General features: G+C 42.6%; 1 protein-coding gene across 2 annotated transcripts in view; it reads right to left on the reverse strand.

Moving 5' to 3' along the window:
- Nucleotides 1-14,652: 14,652 nt before the first annotated feature.
- RSPO2 (R-spondin 2) overlaps nt 14,653-21,515 on the reverse strand; it is a 189,239-nt gene continuing 182,376 nt past the window's right edge. Inside the window, exons 6-7 of one of the 2 annotated variants that reach the window (XM_069731775.1) lie at nt 15,339-15,443; nt 14,653-15,152 (exon numbers count right to left, since the gene is read on the reverse strand). In XM_069731775.1, the coding sequence (XP_069587876.1) occupies nt 15,142-15,152; nt 15,339-15,443 (116 nt within the window). In that variant the 3' untranslated portion in view covers nt 14,653-15,141. Of the gene's footprint in view, nt 15,153-15,196; nt 15,444-21,515 lie in introns of those variants that run through there. The other variant, XM_069731776.1, reaches the window with a different exon arrangement.

The following is a 21,515-nucleotide window of genomic DNA, read 5'->3' on the forward strand; positions in this document are numbered from 1 at the left end:
GTCATCCGGACACGCCCCTTCCGGACGCGGCAGCGGCGCTAAGCAGACACGTGGACCAGGACGGCAGCGGACTCCTCACCGGACCGACGTCGCTCCCCCGCAGGGCACAGACGGGCTCCCGAGGACCCAGCAGACCGCACCAAGCATAGACTCCCACAGGTACCCCCTTGCTGCGGACACCACAGAAGCCAGCCTATATGTCTGAGGCTGCTTCCTCCTGCTGCCACCTACACAAACAGTCCCCCTGCCGTGTGGTGCTTCCTGCCTCCTGATCAGGCCGAGGTAGGGGACCCCCGCTACCTGCACCGGCCTGCCAGGAGTGGGGACGTCTTCATACCTTTGACCTTCTTCACAGGCCTGTCTGAAGAGGTTCCGCTGTCAGGGACAGGAAACCAACTGACGTGGGAGAGAGGTACCGCCCTTTTTATGTCTGTAGGTTTCCTGTCCCTGAAGGGTGGATCCCCTCTCTCGTTGTGCTGTCATTGGCGACTGAATAAATAATGTGTATGTGGCGATGTTCACACAGAAAATGCAGAGCATCTGGCTCACAGCCTATTAATGACGCCCTATGGTGGGCTGACCAGTGCTAACTATAATGCTTCCTGTGTGAACAGAGGCCACAGTTTACAGAGCCATTTAGGCCCAGCTGCGCCCCCAAAAATAAATAAAGTGCACAAAAACACATAATATATGTTTATGTAAGGCATTAGTTGATATGGCCACAATACGTAAGCTAGCAACCCACTTCAAGGGTCCTCACAATTGCCAGTCCTACTCAAACAACAAGGTGCAGGTATTACTTCACCTGTGTAGTTGCCATCTTTACTTGGGTCTGCTGCACTTGTTTAGCGGCATGGACAGGCATCTTTGCCTGTGATTTGGTTTTTTTTGTTGTCAAAGCAACCTGGTCTTCCATAACACCTAATCAGTGCCACAGGCTGATCGACTCCATGCCAAGCCACATTGATGCAGTAATTGATGCAAAAGGAGCCCTGACCAAGTATTGAGAGCATTTACTCAACATACATTTCAGTAGGACAACATTTTGGATTTTAAAATCATTTTTCAAGCTGATGTTTTAAAGTATTCTAATTTACTGAGATAATGATTTTTGGGTTTTCATTGGCTGTAAGCCATAATTATCATCATTAACAGAAATAAACACTCGAAAAACATCACTAGGGTTGTGAGGCAGCTAGTTAAAAGCATCTATATGCTATGAACTCCAGTCACCTTGTATCCAGATTTAGCAGAGTTGGGCTCATTGCAGGACATATGTATTATTTGCAGACAGGTGAGTATTTTTTTTTTATTATTCTTTGGATTTTAATAAATGGTTTAGATGGTCAGAAAGTTTTTTGTTCACATAAAGGACTTTGCTCTGTTTGTGTTTTTCAACTTAAACTGATGAGGGGGTGTTTTATACATGCCTATTCAATACTAACCCCTGGGCTTGATGTCAACTGACATTAGAAAGCTTACATCAACCCCAATACTTGACACCACACCATTGCAAGGGGAATCCAATGTGCAAGAAAAGTTGTCTCCAGCGACCACAGGAGAAATGATTCTTAAAACTTGACATTTGTTTATCATCATATTAACCCCTTAGTGACAGAGCCAATTTGGTACTTAAGGACCGGGCCAATTTTTGCAATTCTGACCACTGTCACTTTATGAGGTTATAACTCTGGAACGCTTCAATGGATCCCGCTGATTCGGAGACTGTTTTTTCGTGACATATTGTACTTCATGTTAGTGGTAACATTTCTTCGATATTACTTGTGATTATTTATGAAAAAACGGAAATATGGCAAAAAATTTTAAAATTTTGCAATTTTCAAACTTTGTATTTTTATTCCCTTAAATCAGAGAGATATGTCATGAAAAATAGTTAATAAATAACATTTCCCACATGTCTACTTTACATCAGCACAATTTTGGAAACAAAATTTTTTTTTGTTAGGGAGTTTTTAAGGGTTAAAAGTTGACCAGCAATTTCTCATTTTTACAACACCATTTTTTTTAGGGACCACATCACATTTGAAGTCATTTTGAGGGGTCTATATGATAGAAAATAATGAAGTGTGACACCATTCTAAAAACTACACCCCTCAAGGTGCTCAATACCACATTCAAGAAGTTTATTAACCCTTTACGTGCTTCACAGGAACTGAAACAATGTGGAAGGAAAAAATGAACATTTAACTTTTTTTTGCAAACATCTTAATTCAGAACCATTTTTTTTTATTTTCACAAGTGTAAAAACAGAAATGTAAGGCAATTTCTCCTGAATACACCAATACCCTATATGTGGGGGTAAACCACTTTTTGGGCGCACCGTAGAACTTAGAAATGAAGGAGCGCCGTTTGACTTTTTCAATGCAAAATTGGCTGGAATTGAGATCGGACACCATGTCACGTTTAGAGAGCCCCTGATGTGCCTAAATAGTGGAAACCCCCCACAAGTGACACCATTTTGGAAACTAGACCCCTTAAGGAACTTATCTAGATGTGTGGTGAGCACTTTGAACCCCCAAGTGCTTCACAGAAGTTTATAACGTAGAGACGTGAAAATAAAAAATCGCTTTTGTTTACACAAAAATGATCTTTTCGCCCACAAATTCTTATTTTCACAAGGGTAACAGGATAAATTAGACCACAAAAGTTGTTGTGCAATTTCTCCTGAGTACGCTGATACCCAATATGTGGGGGTAAACCACTGTTAGGGCGCACCGCAGAGCTTGGAAGAGAAGGAGTGCCGTTTTACTTTTTCAATGTAGAATTGGCTGGAATTGAGATTGGAAGCCATGTCGCGTTTGGAGAGCCCCTGATGTGCCTAAACAGTAGAAATCCCCCACAAGTGACCCCATTGTGGAAACTAGACCCCCATGGAACTTATCTACATGTGTGGTGAGAACTTTGAATGCCCAAGTGCTTCACAGAAGTTTATAATGCAGAGTCGTGAAAATAAAAAATATTTTATTTTTTTTTACACAAAAAAGATTTTTTAGCCCCCAAGTTTTTATTTTCACAAGGGTAACAGGAGAAATGGGACTGCAATAGTTGTTGCACAATTTATCCCAAGTACGCTGATGCCCCACATGTGGGGGTAAACCACTGCTTGGGCGCACGGCAGAGCTCGGAAGGGAAGGAGCGCCGTTTTGGAATGCAGACTTAGATAGAATGGTCTGTGGGCGTTATGTTGCGTTTGCAGAGCCCCTGATGTACCTAAACAGTAGTAACCCCCCACAAGTGACCTCGTTTTGGAAACTAGACCCCACAAGGAACTTATATAGATGTGTGGTGAGAACTTTGAATGCCTAAGTGCTTCACAGAAGTTTATAATGCAGAGTCATAAAAAAAATATATATATATATTTTTCCACAAAAAGGATTTTGTAGCCCCCAAGTTTTTATTTTCACAAGGGTAACAAGAGAAATTGGACCCCAGAAGTTGTTGTCCAATTTATCCCGAGTATGCTGATGCCAAATATGTGGGGGTAACCCACTGTTTGGGCGCACGGCAGAGCTCAGAAGGGAGGGAGCACCATTTGACTTTTTGAGCGCAAAATTGGCTGTCGTGTTTGGAGACCCCCTGATGTACCTAAACAGTGGAAACCCCCAATTCTAGCTCCAACCCAACTCCAACACACCCCTAACCCTAATCCCAACCCGATCCATAATCACTAACCCTAACGATAATCCCAACCCTTACCCCAAAACAACCCTAGTGTCAACCCTAACCATAACCCTAATCAAAACCCTAAATCCAACACACCCCTAATCCTAATCTCAACACTAACCTCAAACCTAACCCTAATCCCAATACACCCCTAATCACAACCCTAATCTTAACCCTAATCCCAAACCTAATCCTAATCCCAAGCGTAACCCTAATACCAACCCTAACCCTAATACCAACCCTAATCCAAACCCTAACCCTAATCCCAACTCTAACCCTAACTTTAGCCCCAACCCTAACCCTAGCCCTAAGGCTACTTTCACACTTGCGTCGTTTGGCATCCGTCGCAATCCGTCATTTTGGACAAGAAACGGATCCTGCAAATGTGCCCGCAGGATGAGTTTTTTGCCCATAGACTTGTATTGCCGACGGATCGTGACGGATGGCCACACGTCGCGTCCGTAGTGCACTGGATCAGTGTTTTGGCGGACCGTCAACACAAAAAAACGTTCAATGTAACGTTTTTTTGTACGTCGCATCCGCCATTTCTGACCGCGCATGCGTGGCCGTAACTCCGCCCCCTCCTCCCCAGGACATAGATTGGGCAGCGGATGCGTTGAAAAACTACTTCCGCTGCCCACGTTGTGCACAATTTTCACAACGTGCGTCGGTATGTCGGGCCGATGCATTGCGACGGCCCCGTACCGACGTAAGTGTGAAAGAAGCCTAACCCTAAATTTTGCGCCAACCCTAACCTTAAATTTAGCCCTACCCCTAACCCTACCCCTAACCCCAACTGCTCTTCTCCTGCCGGCAGATGGAGACAGATGGCGGGCGCACTGCACATGCGCCCGCCATTTTCTTTTGCCCAGAAGATGCCGGCGGCCAGGAGGAGCAGCAGGAGGATCCAGGGACACAGGTGAGTATGATAGGGTCCCCGAATCCCCCTATTTCTCTGTCCTCTGATGTGCGATCACATCAGAGGACAGAGAATTACACTTAGCTTTTTTTTTTCTTTTTTTTTTGCGGTCGCCGGTAAACAGTTAATTACCGGCGATCGCAAAACAGGGGTCGCTAAAACCGACCCCCGATCATGCTCTTTGGGGTCTCGGCTACCCCCGTCAGCCGAGACCCCAAAGATTCTCGCGGGGCCGGCCGGCGGGCGCACTGCGCATGCGCCCGCCATTTTCAAGATGGCGGCACCCACCGGGAGCCACGAGGAGCATCGGGGGAGATAGGTAAGTATTGGGGGGCTACCTGGGACCCATTTTCTCTATCCTCCGATGTGCGATCACATCGGAGGATAGAGAAATTAAAAAGAGATCGCGTTTTTTTTTTTTTTTTTGCGATCGCCGGTAAACGGTTAATTACCGGCGACCGCAAATGCGGGGTGGGTTAAAAACCCCCCGAATCATGTTCTCTGGGGTCTCGGCTACCCCCGGCAGCCGAGACCCTGGAGAAAATCCGACTCTGGGGGGCTCTATTTACTTTTATCGGCGCTGTGGTTTAAGTAACCTTAGCGGCCGCCGTTAAAGGGCGTATCGGCGGTCGCTAAGGGGTTAAAAAGCACAGATATGCACCCCCACTGTTTTTTCTCCATCCACTAATCCTCACTCTCCTCCACTAATCCCATACCCTTGCACCCTCAAACCACATAACTATCTCCCCCTCTCTCTTACCCCCACCTCGCTTCATCTGCAGACCTGCTCTATAACCTCAGACCTCTACCACCAAAATATAATATAAGCCAATCACTGTCCTTCACCCACCTGCTTCTTTCTCTGCTTATTCTTACTGCTGGCGACACATCCCCCCCAATCCTGCCCCCCCACCTCATTCATCTCTAATCCTCACCTCTATCCTTCTCACACTATGAGAAACTATCGTAACCCCTCACACTTAAATTCTGTGACCCCCACCACCCTGCTTCCTCTCTCTGGGGCACTTTGGAATGCCCAGTCTATATGCAACAAACTCCATGTGATCCACGATCTCTTTACTTCCCGCAACATTTCCTTCCTGGCCCTCACTGAAACCTGGCTGACGCCCCATGACACGGCCTCGCCTGCAGCACGGAGCTACGGTGGCCTCCAATTTACCCATACTCCTCGCTCTGGCAACAGACATGGTGGAGGAGTGGGTATCCTTTTTTCTAAAAACTGTTCCTTCAACCCTATCCAACCTCCACCCTCCCTTATCCTCCCTTCTTTCGAGGTTCACTCTGTCCGTATCTACTCTCCCTCCAATCTCCAAATGGCTGTCATACCGACCACCGGGCTCAGCCACTGCCTTCATCGACCAATTCTCCACCTGGCTCCTTCACTTTCTCTGCTGACATCCCCACCATCATCATGGGCGACTTTAATATCCCTACTGACACCCGCCAGCCAGCGGCCTCCAAGCTCCTGGCCCTTACTTCATCCTTTGGACTCACTCAGTGGCCCCCCACAGCCACCCACACAGACGGACATACACTAGACCTCATCTTCACCCGCCTCTGCTCCTTATCTAATCTCACAACCTCTCCCTTCCCCCTCTCTGACCACCATCTACTCACCTTCTCATCCTTGTCCTCCTCACCTGCGCCCCATGTCCAGCCATTACCACATCCTCGCAGAAACCTCGCACATCTAGACATTCACAGACTCTCAGACTCTCTCCTACCCCTGTCCTCCATATCTTCACTCCACGACATGGACAGGGCCACCGCTTTCTATAACTCCACCCTCACATCAGCCATAGACTCCGTCGCCCCTCTCATGCATGGCACAGTGCGACGAACCAATAGGCATCCTTGGCATAACAATCTCACAAAAAAACTTCGACAAGCATCCAGGGTTGCGGAGCAGCATTGGAAGAAAACACGCCTGCCAGACGGCTTCACTGCTTTCAAACAAGCTACATTTGACTTCAAATCTGCCCTCACCTCCGCTAAACAGACCTATTTCATGAACCTTGTATCTTCACTATCCTACAACCCAAAACAACTATTCAGCACATTTACCTCCCTCCTCCACCCACCACTGCCACCTCCAACTCCCCTCATCTCCTCCGAGGTCTTTGCCACCTACTTCAAAAACAAGGTTGACCAAACAAGGCTAACCTTTACAGTTCCATCACCCCAACCACTCCATATACCAGACCTCTGCCCTTCCTTAATAACCTCCCTCTCCAACATCACTGAAGGAGAGCTTACTCGCCTCTTCTCCAAATCGCACCTCACCACCTGTGCACTTGACCCCATCCCCTCCCACCTGCTCCCCAACGTCACTAACATGATCATTCAAGCCCTAACCCATCTCTTCAACCTATCGCTATCTTCTGGTACCTTCCCCTCAGCCTTCAAACATGCCTCCATCACACCCATCCTCAAAAAAACTAACATTGACCCAACTGCTATGCCCAGCTTCCGCCCCATATCACTGCTCCCGTTTGCTTCAAAACTCCTTGAGCAGCATGTCCATGCTCAAATTTCCTCCCACCTCTCATCTAACTCTCTCCTTGACAACCTCCAATCTGGCTTCCGCCCCCACCACTCCACCGAAACTGCCCTGACAAAAATAACTAATGACTTACAGCCAAAGCTAACAGACAGTTCTCCATCCTCCTCCTTCTTGACCTGTCCTCTGTTTTCGACACAGTCAATCACTGCCTACTGCTACAGATTCTTTCTTCTCTTGGCATCAAAGACCTTGCCCTGTCCTGGATTGCCTCATATCTTTCCGACTGCACATTTAGCGTTTCCCACTCCCACACCACCCCCTCATCCCGCCCTCTCTCTGTTGGAGTCCCTCAGGGCTCTGCCCTAGGGCCCCTACTTTTTTCCATCTATACTCTTGGCCTAGGACAACTCAAAGTCCCACGGCTTCCAGTACCACCTGTATGCGGACGACACTCAGATCTACCTCTCTGGCCCAGATGTCACCTCTCTGCTGTCCAGAATCCCGAAGTGTCTGTCAGCCATATTCTCCTTCAACTCTCGCTTCCTAAAACTCAATGTAGACAAAACCGAACTCATCATCTTTCCCCATCTCACGTATCCCCCTACCTGACCGATCTATTATGGTAAACGGCATCACGCTCTCCCTCTCCTGAAATCCGCTGCCTCGGGGTAACTATCAAACTCTGCCCTGTCCTTCAAACCAAATGTCCAAACTCTTGCCACCTCCAACTCAAAAATATTGCCAGAATCCGTTCCTTCCTCAGCCCATAAACTACCAAAACTCTTGTGCATGCCCTCATCATCTCCTGCCTCGACTACTGCAACACCCTCCTCTGTGGCCTCCCTGCGAACTCTCTTGCACCACTCCAGTCTGTCCTCAACTCTGCTGCCTGGCTAATCCACCTCTCTCCTTGCTACTCCCCTGCTTCTCCCCTCTGCACATCCCCCACTGGCTCCCATTCCCCAACGAATCCAGTTCAGACTACTAACACTGATCTACAAAGCCATCCACCTGTCCCCTCCCTATATCTCTGAACTAATCTCCCAATATCTTCCCTCACGTAATCTTCGATCCTCCCAAGACCTCCTACTCTCCTCCACACTTATTCGTTCCTCACAAAACCGCCTCCAAGATTTCTCCCGAATATCCCCCATCCTCTGGAATTCCATGCCTCAACACGTCCGACTATCCACCACCCTCGGCTCCTTCAGACAGAACCTGAAAACCCATCTCTTCAAGAAAGCCTACAGCATGCAATAACCATGCTGCCGCCTCACCATCGCCAGAGCTGCCACCTTGCCATCGCCAGAGCTGCCGCCTCGCCCCTACCTTCTGTCTCTTCCCCCTTTCACATAGAATGTAAGTCCGCAAGGACAGGGTCCTCTCCCCTCTGTACCAGTCTGTCACTGTAAACCTGCTTACTGTAATCGATATCTATAACCCTGTATGTAACCTCTTTCTCATGTACAGCACCATGGAATGAATGGTGCTATATAAATTAATAATAATAATATGCAGATATGGGCAATCCCAGTGCAAGGAATGAATCCTACATGTTTCAACCTACACGGTCTTAGTCATGGGAACCCGGCTTCCTGGATCGTGCCGCCTGATCAGCTGATCGGTGCAGCAGCTGCATGTGTCACGTCTGTGTCACTGTCACAACGCATGCATGCATGCAGAAACTTTGTTGAGCTCGATCCAGGAAGCCAGGTTCTCCGAGTGCCGTACGACTTTTTTCTCGCACCCATTGACTATCATTGATGAGATTCTGCCATTTTATGTGGTCATACACAGCATGCTGCAAATTGTTCCTCACCCCAATCCCAGGTGAGGAAAATCTAGCAGATAAACACTGCCTATAATTTGAGGTTCTCACAGAGCTTAAATGCAGATGTTAACGAACCCCAATAATTGTCCTGTGGACAGATTCGTCTGTGAATATCTAGTGAGCATGAGCCTCTTGGCTGCTTCTCTGTTTAGTACTTTCCTTGCTTATGCTGTCTTTAGGTAGACAGCCATGTTGTGATCGGTTTGCATTTGTGCCAAATGCCTTCCATTTTTAAATGACCCATTGAACAGTGCTTCGTGAGATGTTCAGAGCTTGGGCTATATGTTATGTTTTTTTTTTTACCTAACCCGGTTTCACTTTTTCACACAACTTTATCCTCGATCTGTATCTTGTGTTCATTGGCGTCATAATTATGTGTGTTTGAGAACATTTAAGAATCAAACTTCTAAGGGCCTTCACAGAACAATCATAGTCATACTGAGAATAAAGTTATACACAGGTGGACTCAATTTACTAAATATTGGACTTCTGGAGGCAATTTGTCACTCAGGATTTTTATTTAGAATGATTAGACTACAGGAGACTGAATATAAATGTAAGTCACAATTTTAAGATTTAGATTTAAAAAAAAATTTTCAAACATTTAGAAAACCATGTATCATTTTTATTACTCTTCACAAATACTTGCTACTTTGTGTTGGTATATCATAAGGGACTTTGTGATATTTGTTTTTTCTCCAGTAAGCATAAGGACTGATACTTAGTGCCCATATTTCTACTACATCAAATATTATGGATTTTTTTATAGACTTGTATGTCATTGTACTCTACGGTACTACCTGTTCTACAAATTTTGCTATTTATGTCACTCAATGCATTGATATTATGCAGGTTTTAAGTTTCACAACATAGGCCAGCTTCCAAATAATGTGGGTGAGATTTGGTAAAGTAGCATCCATTTTGCTTGCACTGCTATATGCTGTGAATTTCTTGCTCTCCCACCCCATAAATCCACAGTTTATTTGTCAGGTATCAATATACACTATGGGTATGTAACTAAAGGTTCAAGGAAAATGAAATAAGTGGCGTATCTGTCCACGATATGTAAAAATTTAGTTCATAGGATAAGACTAAGAGCGCTTGCATGCCAGAAACGCGTCAGGTTTTTATATACATATGTTTTTTAGATTTCATGTTTTTAATGAATCTTGAATAAAGTATGAACTAAATTTTTATATATATCATGGACAGATGTGCCGCTTACTTCCTTCTCCTTGAACCTTTGGCTGAACTTCACCAGCAGGACCGGCACCCGAAACACACATTTCAGCCTATAATCTCGGATGACATGGCATGCTGAGCTTCAAAAAATCCCCCCCTATGTTAACTAGATGGAATAAAAATCTAAGGGGGCAAATTTACATGAAATTTGAGGCTAAAAATCCAACACCTTGAGGTGTTTTTTTGTGTCGTCACATCACAAGTCCCATTAGACTGCAACAGGACCAACCCCATTATTAACAATGCAACTTTAATCATGCCATGCAACGCTGTAGATGTAATTCATGCATTTCATGTGACATCTTAGTTTCCATCCCAAATCCTAAAAAAGAGAAGCCAGAGCAAGCCTTTTAGATACATTTCTGCCCCAAATCCATGCCATTCAAGCATAGGTAACCTTGGTGACCCTCTAAAAAGGTTGAAGACCTTCTACATCCCCAAGACAAAACTAGAGGCAGGTCTTTACCATGTGCCATCTATAACACTGGCGTCTTATGCTGTGGAGGGACCTTTGGGCATCTCCAAGGCCTAGGTAGAAATGGTAAATCCTGACATTTTTAGGTGTGCCTATGATGAAGAATTGCCAGTGTAGCAGCTGGCCAGTTCAATTACCATAAAGATGCAGAAAGATATATATATATATATATATATATATATATATATATATATATATATATATATATATATATATATATATATATATATATATATATATGTATATATATATATATATATATATATATTTTTTTTTTTTTTTTTTAATTGTTATCTAGTTATAGTTTGTTTTTGTTTTTTTTATAAACTACAACCTTAGATCCCTCCATTCACCTCACATGAAGTTTACACTACAAAACTGGGAATGTCCAGGGATTTCGATTTCAGAAACAATGGTATATATGCATCAGACTGAAACACAAGTGAATCTGGCTATAATGAATTTAAAGTGTCTGTCTCGAACATTTCACATGATATTTATGCCTTAAGCTATTCCAGTCCGTCTGTTGTTTTGAATGTATTTACCTTAAACAGGGCCGACAAATAATGACTAAATGGAAACCACATCTATATTATTGTGAAATTGCAAGAGTCCCATAAAAACCTTTGAAAAAGTCAAGAAAATTAAGACATCATTGCCGCTGAAATAACGGAGGTGGTATTATGAACCATATCAAATGTTAGCCAGAAAGTCATTGATTGACTTTAAGAATAATCTAAAAGTGCAGCCTTGTAAAAAGAACAGCTGATAACAATCTACAGCAGTACGGCTGCGGGATTTAAAGAGATTTCTGAAAACAATGCACGCAAGACGCGAAGATAAATATTAGTAACAGATGCAAAAATGTCTCCGTATAATGATCATATATGAACAAGGAATGCTTTCCCTCATCTTCCACTTGCCATATATAATGATTCCCATATTACTTGTCCTCACAAGGCACAACCAAGTCAATGTAAATTAATCCTGAGCAGCAGAATCATATTCCATACCACCAGCCAGCCTTGCTTTATAGATGGGCATTAGAGTTCAAAAAGAAGGAAAAAAAATGTATTAACCAAATTTTGAAGATTTTGCTGCCCATACACTTTGTGTTTTTTTCCTTTTAGTTTTCAGATTCATAGTGCTTTCTTCTGGGTAAATAGGGAGAACATGTAGGTTCAGGTCAAAAAGAAGGACGGATTAGGGTATATATAATGACCACAGTAGAAAACTAACAATATAAAAGATGGCTTTTCTGGTTTTCACTGTGGTTAAAATTGTGGCGAACCATTCCAACATACCCCATAAGAACAGCCGTACACATTAGATGGCTGTTGGCCATAAAATCGTCCAGTTGACCGTCACCTCAGCTAACTCTCCCATACACAGGAAAGCTCCTGTGTGCTCTATGAGAAAGCCATTGGCCAGCAACTTATTTCAGAAAGGGCAATGAGATCAGTAATCTGAAATCCGACATGTCTGATCGATCTCTCCCAATCATTTGGCCAGTGCCCCCATACACAGATCACTGCCTGACACAGGTCTAAAGTTTACTGCCAGCTTAACAATTCGCAACCAGCAAAGGGTCCCCCATGTAAGAGTAAGGCTGCCATCACACTAGCAGTATTTGGTCAGTATTTTACATCTATTTGGTCAGTATTTGACATCAGTATTTGTAAGCCAAAATCAGGAGTGGAACAAATAGAGGAAAAGTATAATAGAAACATACGCACCACTTCTCTATTTATCACCCACTCCTGGTTTTGGCTACAAATACTGAGGTAAAATACTGACCAAATACTGCTAGTGTGACGGCAGCCTAAGGCTGGGGCTAATTAGCAACTTTTGGCTGTGACTCAGGAAATGAAGCCAAAGATAGTTATGCGTAGCTGCTACAACTCAGCGCAATATTATTTAATGGGGTTGCAGCGAATGCAACAAGCAAGACATACAAAAAAAAAAAAAATACACAACAGGGTTGGATTTTTGCATCTTGTTTGTTGGGTTTGAGGTAATGTGGGTATCATCCTGCGACGTAGCAGTGACACAATTACCTTTGTCCTGACAACCTGAGACACAGCCAAGGTCACCTTGTAGCTCCAACCTAAATGTACTTCTTGCACATATGTCTATTTGCCTTTGGCCCTCTAATTTTGCTGCAGATCAATTGTGAGAAGCAGAATCTTTTTGACCAGCACTAGAACTACCATGGTGTGAGGTTGGAGAAAGCTTGTACCTTCTGGTCCTAGTGATGAATAAAAAACAGATTAGTTGATTTTTCCTTGGATCACCATAGTACCTTCACCTCGGTAAGTGACCAGAGCAGGATCCACCAAACCTTTTTAAACAAATGAAGAGAATACATAACTACTGTTTTGGAGGACATTCTCTCCCCATCCCCTTAGTTCCTAGTTGATGATGCTCAGATATTATTCTGGAGGAACAAGTACATCTGTCCATTATATGACCTATAATTTTTACCTTAAGGAATTTTTTTTTTCTTTCAAATTTGTTTTGTGAAGACAGTCTAGTAAAATAAATGCAAAGTTTAACAAAGAGAATCAGTCAGCTGACGAATGATTTCAATTCATGGGCTGCACGAATCATAGACCGATATTTCAGAGTACACCTACATTGAAAGAGCAGCCAGTAATAATGAGACTCAGATTACTAGTCCAGGTTTCTTCTTATATACACACACACACACACACAGAGAGACCCGTAGGTATACAGCAATGGAGTATGGAGAAGTTACTTGGACCTCCTCTTGGATTTGGCATCAAAGTAGCATCAGATCCAGCAGCCATTTTACAGTAAGTTTTCTCTGAAACACTATAGCAATTTATGTTGCCTGTGGTTCCCTAGATAGTCTAAAGTGTGCAGCCATTAAAGATCTGGCAATGCAAATTGAATATCTTTAAGGACCTGCAGACGATGTGAATTCTTTGGTCATTTGCAGGCCTTAATGGTTGTCAATTCTCGAAACAATGGGTTGGATTCATTTGGCCAGAAGTGAAGTGCTTTTCTTACTACCAGGGCAAATGTCCCACCAGTCCCAACTCTAAACATGGTTATCTGGTTATTTCTCATGACACTGAAAGTTTGTTTAATTGTAGCATGCCTACAAGTGTGAATTTTATATCTACAATGCACATTCACAGTTTATTGGAGGAATGGGGGAATGCATTATGGGCAACAGCTATGAGCATGTATGGTATAGCAGTCTTTAAAGAAGTTGACCATTCGTTTTTTCTATTGAAGGCCTATCCTTACTGGTGGTGTTGCACCCCACACTCCCACCCATCTACAGTTACCGTTGCCAGCCGGAAATTCTCAAATGCTGCTGGAACACAGCAGCTCTGTCAAACTATAGTGGCCACGGCCGGATACTGAAGCCCCCCCACATTCTTATGACTAGGAGGTGGATCTGCAGTACTTGACCTTTGGCCACTATAGAAATGGAGCGTTTGGACAGCATCTGAAAACTTACGGCTGCCACTGTTAGCAGCTGGTTGTCGGCGGGTGCTGGGTGTCGCACTTCAGCCGATCAGATATTGATGGCCTATGTAAAGGATAGGCCATAGATACAAAAGTAGTGGTAAACCCTTTTAAGTACATGGTGTAGAAATTTATTGTTATGGCCATGTTTGGTTTTGGCTGAAAAACAGTTGCGGCTCCAAACTTCTCAAGATAAAAATGAAATACATTATTCTTATATACTAGAGAAATCACAATCATTGGGTGGCCACTACCAGAGTATCCAGAAATATTGTTTTTCTTTCCCCAACCAAAGCTGATCATCTCACTCCATTCATCTTGGAATATGTCACACCAAGCAAAAGAGTATGGAAGAGCGCATCTTTATGTGACTTTTAAAGGAGTTGTTTGCAACTGTGCTACTTTAGGTTCTGTCTGGAATTGCAGCTGAGCCCTATCTAAATGTTTGCTAGTCTAATCTATAAATGCAATGGATACACGGTAAATAAGTTTATTATAAGTAGTGTCTCAGCACTATGTACAAGGAATAACTGCTGCGCCATTTGGGACATTAAGCAGTTACTGTATATTAGCATTAACAGTATTAATACAGAACTGTTTGGTTATAATAGGCACCGAGACCCAACAACAGCTGAACAAAAAGACCTCAAATACAATTGTTTTAAAATGTACAATATAGGAATCGTAAACATAAAAAAATTAATTTAAAATTTCTACTTCCAAACAGTTCATTTTTTTCGCATTGGTCCTTTACAGAAATATACACAAGTCCGTTTTTTTTTTTTTTGTTTTTGTTTTTTTTTTGTATGACGTCCTGTTAACAGTTCCGATCCAAAATACTGTCGGTTTCCATCATAGGCACTGAATTAAAAAAAAAAATTGAAAAAAAAAATGCGAGTGAGTCTTTGACACATCTACACCGGGTCACTGATTCAACTCAGTATTTCCAACTGTTGGTGTTCTTTTTAAGGAAAAACTAAAAAAAGTTAAAAAAAAAAGTATAAATAACACAAATAAGCTTGTGATATACTCACAAAATATTAGTAACCAATAAAGCAGCCATTCTGCAGTCCATCTGTGTGCAAGAGCATGTAGCAGCCTTTGTGCACTTCGCAAATGAAAATATAAAAAAAAAATAATAATATATAGTCTCTTTACTGACTGGTCCTGTCTGTGGCGAGGAAAACACTGTGCTGCTCCTGAGCCCTTTCAAGCAACTTCTTTTTCTTCTTTTTGTTCCTTTTGTCCTTCTTCATTGTTCTTTTTCCTGGAAGAGATGACATCATTAGGATTATTTTTATATATATATAAAATATACAACTCGCTTCACAGCATCAGCAGGGTCCCTCATTTATGGCAAATCCTACAATATAGTCTCTGAATTACTGATGTACTTTAAAGCAAATCACCTTTTACCTTTTCTTAGTCTGTAGTATAAGGCAGTGCAGAAGAAACAAACCTAAAACTGCAGCATGGCTCCCAACTGACCCATTTTAGGAAGATTGTACCATAAATGGGGTACGGTTAGTGTCCCTAAATTTGGGCTCCTGACGAGGCCAAGGGTGGGACTTAATATGTCGCAGACAGCAGTTTAAATCTTGGAAGGTATGCATCACAATTGGTAGATCAGACTGGTTTCCATTGATACAAACGAGCAAAAGACTTGTTCCGATCTCCAGTATGGCCCTTTGTTACAGGCGAACTTCAATTCTGCGATCAGCATTTCCTGGGCACCTCTGTCGCTTCCTAGAGCCTACGACATCACAAGATCATGGTCCTAGGAAGTGACAGACAGGAGCTACCGGTAATGAGGGCAACAAAAAGTCAAGCTGCAAAAAAAGTCATCTTAAACATAAAAAAAAAGTACCACAGATCTTTGTTTCTCCAAGTTTGTAACAGTAGCTGTGAGACATGAAGACAACATGTCCAAAATGAATACAAAAGAAAATAAACTAAAATTATATAGGTTATTAAAAAAATATATAGAATTTTCCCAAACTTCAAGTAGCTGGGCAGCTCATGACAACTGCTGCTTGGAAGATCAAGAACCCCATGGACATCCAAGTACTATGCAAGCATCTTTCAGCTTTTCAGTGATGATCAAGGTTTTTTTTGGGTCCCAGATCTCGACTTCATGATAGATTACGCGCTGAATATAAAAAAAATAAAAGTAGAAATGGAAATAAAATTGACAAAACCTATACGAAAGATGGTTTGGATTCTAGGGATACACTTGTAAAAGGAATTGTACAGGATTAGAAAACATCACTGGTTTTTTTTTTTTAAAGCATGGCCACATCTCTCCACACGTGACACGTAGGTATGAAGGTCAGTCATGTCAGTTGAGTCAAGCTTCAATATCCAACATCACCAAAAAGAAAGGTGCGGCACAGTTTCTGGAATAAAGTAGCCATGTTTTTCTAATCTTGGTAAAAGGTGTGTGATTTTGTTTTCTTGGTTTGACCATGTTTATCATGTTAAAATTTCGATCAGAAGGAATGGTGAGATACGGGCGCCTACCAATCACTGAAATTAAGGGGCAGAAACTCAGTTGACCCTTGGAGCTTGAGTAATATACTGGCTCAGACATTTTGCATCTATACAATGCTGTACTTCGAAAAGTGGTTCTATCTGTTTTTAAAGCAACCAAAGTCACAACTTCTGAAAAGGAGGCTGTATCATGCTGAAAGTTTTCAAACATTCTTTACCTTTGTAAAGTTAAAACGAGGTCATCACAGTCCCATTCAGAAGACAAGCAGTGTGACAAAAGCCGTGCAATACAAGTCTGCAATTTTGGCTGTTGTGGTGCATCCAGGTGGATGAATGGAGAGATCATCATTAGTGATGAGCGAGTATACTCGTTGCTTGGGTTTTCCTGAGCACACTCGGGTGACCTCCAAGTATTTATGACTGCTCGGAGATTTAGTTTTCATCGCCGCAGCTGAATGATTTACAGGTACTACCCAGCCTAAGCACATGTGGGGGTTGCCTGGTTGCTAGGGAATCCCCACATGTAATCAAGCAGGCTAGTAGCTGTAAATCATTCAGCTGCTGCGATGAAAACTAAATCTCTGAGCAGTCATAAACTCGGAGGTCACCCGAGCGTGTTTGGGAAAACCCGAGCAACGAGTATACTCGCTCATCACTACTGGTCATGACTTTCAAAATTCAGGTCAATAGGATTCGCAGAAACCACCACCACAAAGGAAAACCCTCTTCATTATTTGCGAATTTTGATAACTATTAGTGATGAGGGAGTATACTCGTTGCTCGGGTGACCTCCGAGTATTTGTTAGTGTTCGGAGATTTAGTTTTCATCACCTCAGCTGAATGATTTATGGCTACTAGCCAGCTTGATTACATGAGGGGATTCCCTATCAACCAGGCAACCCCCACATGTACTCAGCCTGGCTAGTAGCTGTAAATCATTCAGCTGCAGCGAAGAAAGCTAAATCTCGGAACACTAACAAATACTTGAGGACACCTGAGCGTCCTCAGGAAAACTCGAGCAACGAGTATACTCGCTCATCACTAATAACCATGAAGTACCCGATGCTCAATAATGCTATATCTGCTACCATCACTGCAGTGCTTAATGGAACTGATGCTGCCGCTGGATAGAATTATTTTGCCACAGAACAGTAGTTTACTAAACCAAATCCTGTAATATTCTGATCGGAGTCATGAAACATATTAACGATTTTGATCCCAAGCTATTTGTAATGTCAGCCAAAAATCTGGATGTAGTTAATATTTTAATGAAGCCGTTCTTTATAACAATCCATTAAATCCTGAACAATAGTTTGCAGTCCGAATCAAAAACACATGACTGAGATTTGTTGTCTAGTACTGTACGTAGATGGGCTATGCGTACAGTGATGACCCTTATGAGAAATGGTGCCACCAGGCATTTGGGACCTACAATAAGCCAAAAAAAAAAAAAAAAGGGTAGAAAAAATGCCAGATCACCACAGATAAGTCAAGTCCAGTGAACATGGAATAATGTCCTGACTAGATGCGAGAAAAAACAAGAAAATGAAGGTGTTCCAGCTTTTGGATTAAAAAAAAAGGACATTTTTATTCAAGTATTTAAAATTATATTCCAAAAAAAAGTACACGGTAGGTAAAATGAGCAAAAAAAGTGACACTCCGAATGCAGTTTTCCGTACTTTATCAAAGCTTTTCTTATACGAAGCACATTATTTCATGGACCACACATCTATAGAAGGCATTCTTCTTGCCTAGCCTGTGTTAGCAAAAGTGATACGACATAACGGATATGCAGAGAGGTAGTTATACCCATTCTATGGATTCTGACCACAGGGCCATAAAAATGCCATCACTGTAAATATCAAGAGCCTCTCAGCACTATCTGTGACTCCCTAGTGCCACTGATCACGGAGGTCCAAGAGGACAGACCTCACTGATCACTACAAGCAAAATTACGATACAGTCAGCTCACCACTATGTAAATGATGTGATGCACGGAAACCCCACACTGGTTTTTGGGCAAACAATTCACAGAACAAGGGTTGTAATCCACAGCACCAATTTAAAAATATAAAAGGTGAAACTATCAATTTTATTCTACTTAAATTTCAAAAAATTTCATAGCTAACTGGAATATATGACCTACGCAATTCCAAGCACCACAGACTGCCTATTCATAGACACTAGTGATGAGCGAATATACTCGTTACTCGAGATTTCTCGAGCACGCTCGGGTAACCTCAGAGTATTTTTCAGTGCTCGGAGATTTAGTTTTTCTTGCCGCAGCTGAATGATTTACATCTGTTAACCAGCATAAGTAGATGTGGGGATTCCCTACCAACCAGGCAACCCCCACATGTACTTATGCTGGCTATCAGATGTAAATCATTCAGCTGCGGCAAGAAAAACAATCTCCGAACACTAAAAAATACTCGGAGGACACCCGAGCATGCTCGAGAAACGAGTATATTCGCTCATCACTAATTGTCACTGATCGTAAGGTCAAAGTTGAAAATAGTTGAGCAAAAGGATTCACAGGACCCTGGTCCAGTGGCAATGTTGGTAGTCCATGGTCCCCGGTTGAGAGCCTGATGAACCTCCTCCTACCTGCCACTAGTATTGGCGACTCTTCTGATTAGTAGCAACAGTGAGCAGTCATGGGTGCAAACCAACGCAACCATACTAATGAAAAGAGGGATCATGAATGCCAGCAGTTATGAAGTCTGCAGGGTTCTTAGACCATGGACTACAGACTTAGCCACTGAACCAGAGTCCAGAGAATCTTTTTGCTCAACCCTGAATATATATTCCCATGGAAAGCACACAATTTTGTATATATATATACATTTTTTTTTACCAATAGCGACTTTGGCTGTACACGTTAACTCTTTGTATTTAAAACGAGTCAAGTCATTTTTTCATTGCTGTACGTTATGTTTACTTTCAGCGTTGGTTTTGCAATGTGTTCTTTCGGCAAGTTCCAGGCAGAATCCACATGAAAAAGACTATGTGCACATACCTGGCATTTTTTTTTTCTTTTTTTGGAGAAGTGCTATGGAGAAGTTTATGGAAAAACTTCACATCACCATAGCTTGGAACCAGTTCCGGGAAAGAAAAAAAAAAAAAAAAAAACACAACCACACACACATTGCTCATAGCAGTTTTTATACGTATACAGCAAACATGGCCATAGCAAGAAACGAATATAATATTTGATATGTGATTTTTCATTAAGTAATGGTAGAGTAGTTTCACATGTAGTAGTTTTAATATTCCAGCAATGAATCATCATCATCGGTGTCAAATCTTTTGTTTTCAGACATCTTTCAATTTTTTTATATTTTATATCACATTTTAAGCATTTCCTTTAATCAGTGACCACCACTGGTTCATAGCAACAGCACAGAGCCCTCCACAAGGTGGTGATGTTTTGCTGGAAATCAGAGAATAGCACGACTACGGGAATTGTAGAGGCTGTCTTTCCTCCATGACTTTTCCTTCAACAATCTTTTACCCTCGTGAAATAACGACAGACCCGAGTGTTGGATTTAAAATTGGCCAGGTTGGCCTTTATTATATAACGATCATAGCAATAACTTTTGGTTGAAGGAGGTTCTTGGAGCACCAAATGTTACCCAAAATATTTTTTTAAAATCTTCCGTCATTACCCTCAGCCACGACCACCAGCTCGAGGGCACAATCATCCATGGTAAACCTTTACCATGCCACCGACCCCCCAGGGACCCCACCTTGAAGAATCACAAAAACTCCGCCAGGCCATTCCCAAATCCCAAACTACTAGATGCACAAAACCCCCACCACAATATTCCACAAACTCCAATAACCCCTTTACACTGCCAAGACGAAATGACACCATGACCATCCTAGCTGTGTCCATATTCCGAACTAGCAAAAAAGGAGAAAATAAGGGTGGGACATTTGTTTTGTGGTACCTCCATTTCGGATGAATGCCCCACAGCCCTTCCCACCCTATTTATATCTAACTACACATTAAAATTAACAACCCCCTCTAACTTGACCCCATTTCTCAGGCTACATGCATAGCATTTAACCCCTTGTTGCCCCTACAAAGCCGAGTCATGTGTCACTCTGCCCATAGCTTTGCTGGGGCTCTTTTTTTTCCCCCATACATAATGTAATCGCTAAATCTGCTCATTTCATCTAATGGGGCATAAACGTCAACTTGGCATAGTGATTTTTATTATAAGGAATAGCTGGCAGTAATAAACATATTACAGACCCTTCAGGCCACATTCACACGTTCAGTATTTGGTCAGTATATTACATCAGTATTTCTATGCCAGAAATCAGGAGTGGAGCAATCAAAGGAAAAGTATAATAAACATATGCACCACTTCTACATTTGTAAGCCAAGACCAGGAGTGGTCGAAAAATGCAGATGTAAAATACTGACCAAATACGGATTGTGTGAAAGTTTAACTGTGTACTTTGATAGAGTATGATGGAATAGAGGAATAACCTATCTGCTTAACCTCTCCGGGGGGTTCAAGAACCCAGAAAATCTGATTTAGGCTGGGATCACACATGCGAGAAACACGTCCATGTCTCGCATGTGAAATCCAAGCTCTGGCGCCGGCACTCCAGAGCGGAGCGTGCGGCTCCATTTGTTGCTATGTGGCCGCACGCTCCGCTCCCAAGTGCCGGCGCCAGAGCTTGGATTTCACATGCGAGACACGGACGTGTTTCTCGCATGTGTGATCCCGGCCTTATACTAAAATCCCAAATCAAGTGAACACATGAGAATTCAGGATATTACAGCAGGTAAAAGTCAGCAGGGAAGCTATGATCTAGGCTTATTGGAGGGAAG

Source organism: Ranitomeya imitator, chromosome 6 (assembly GCF_032444005.1).
Source record: "Ranitomeya imitator isolate aRanImi1 chromosome 6, aRanImi1.pri, whole genome shotgun sequence".
NCBI classification, from domain to species: Eukaryota; Metazoa; Chordata; class Amphibia; order Anura; family Dendrobatidae; genus Ranitomeya; species Ranitomeya imitator.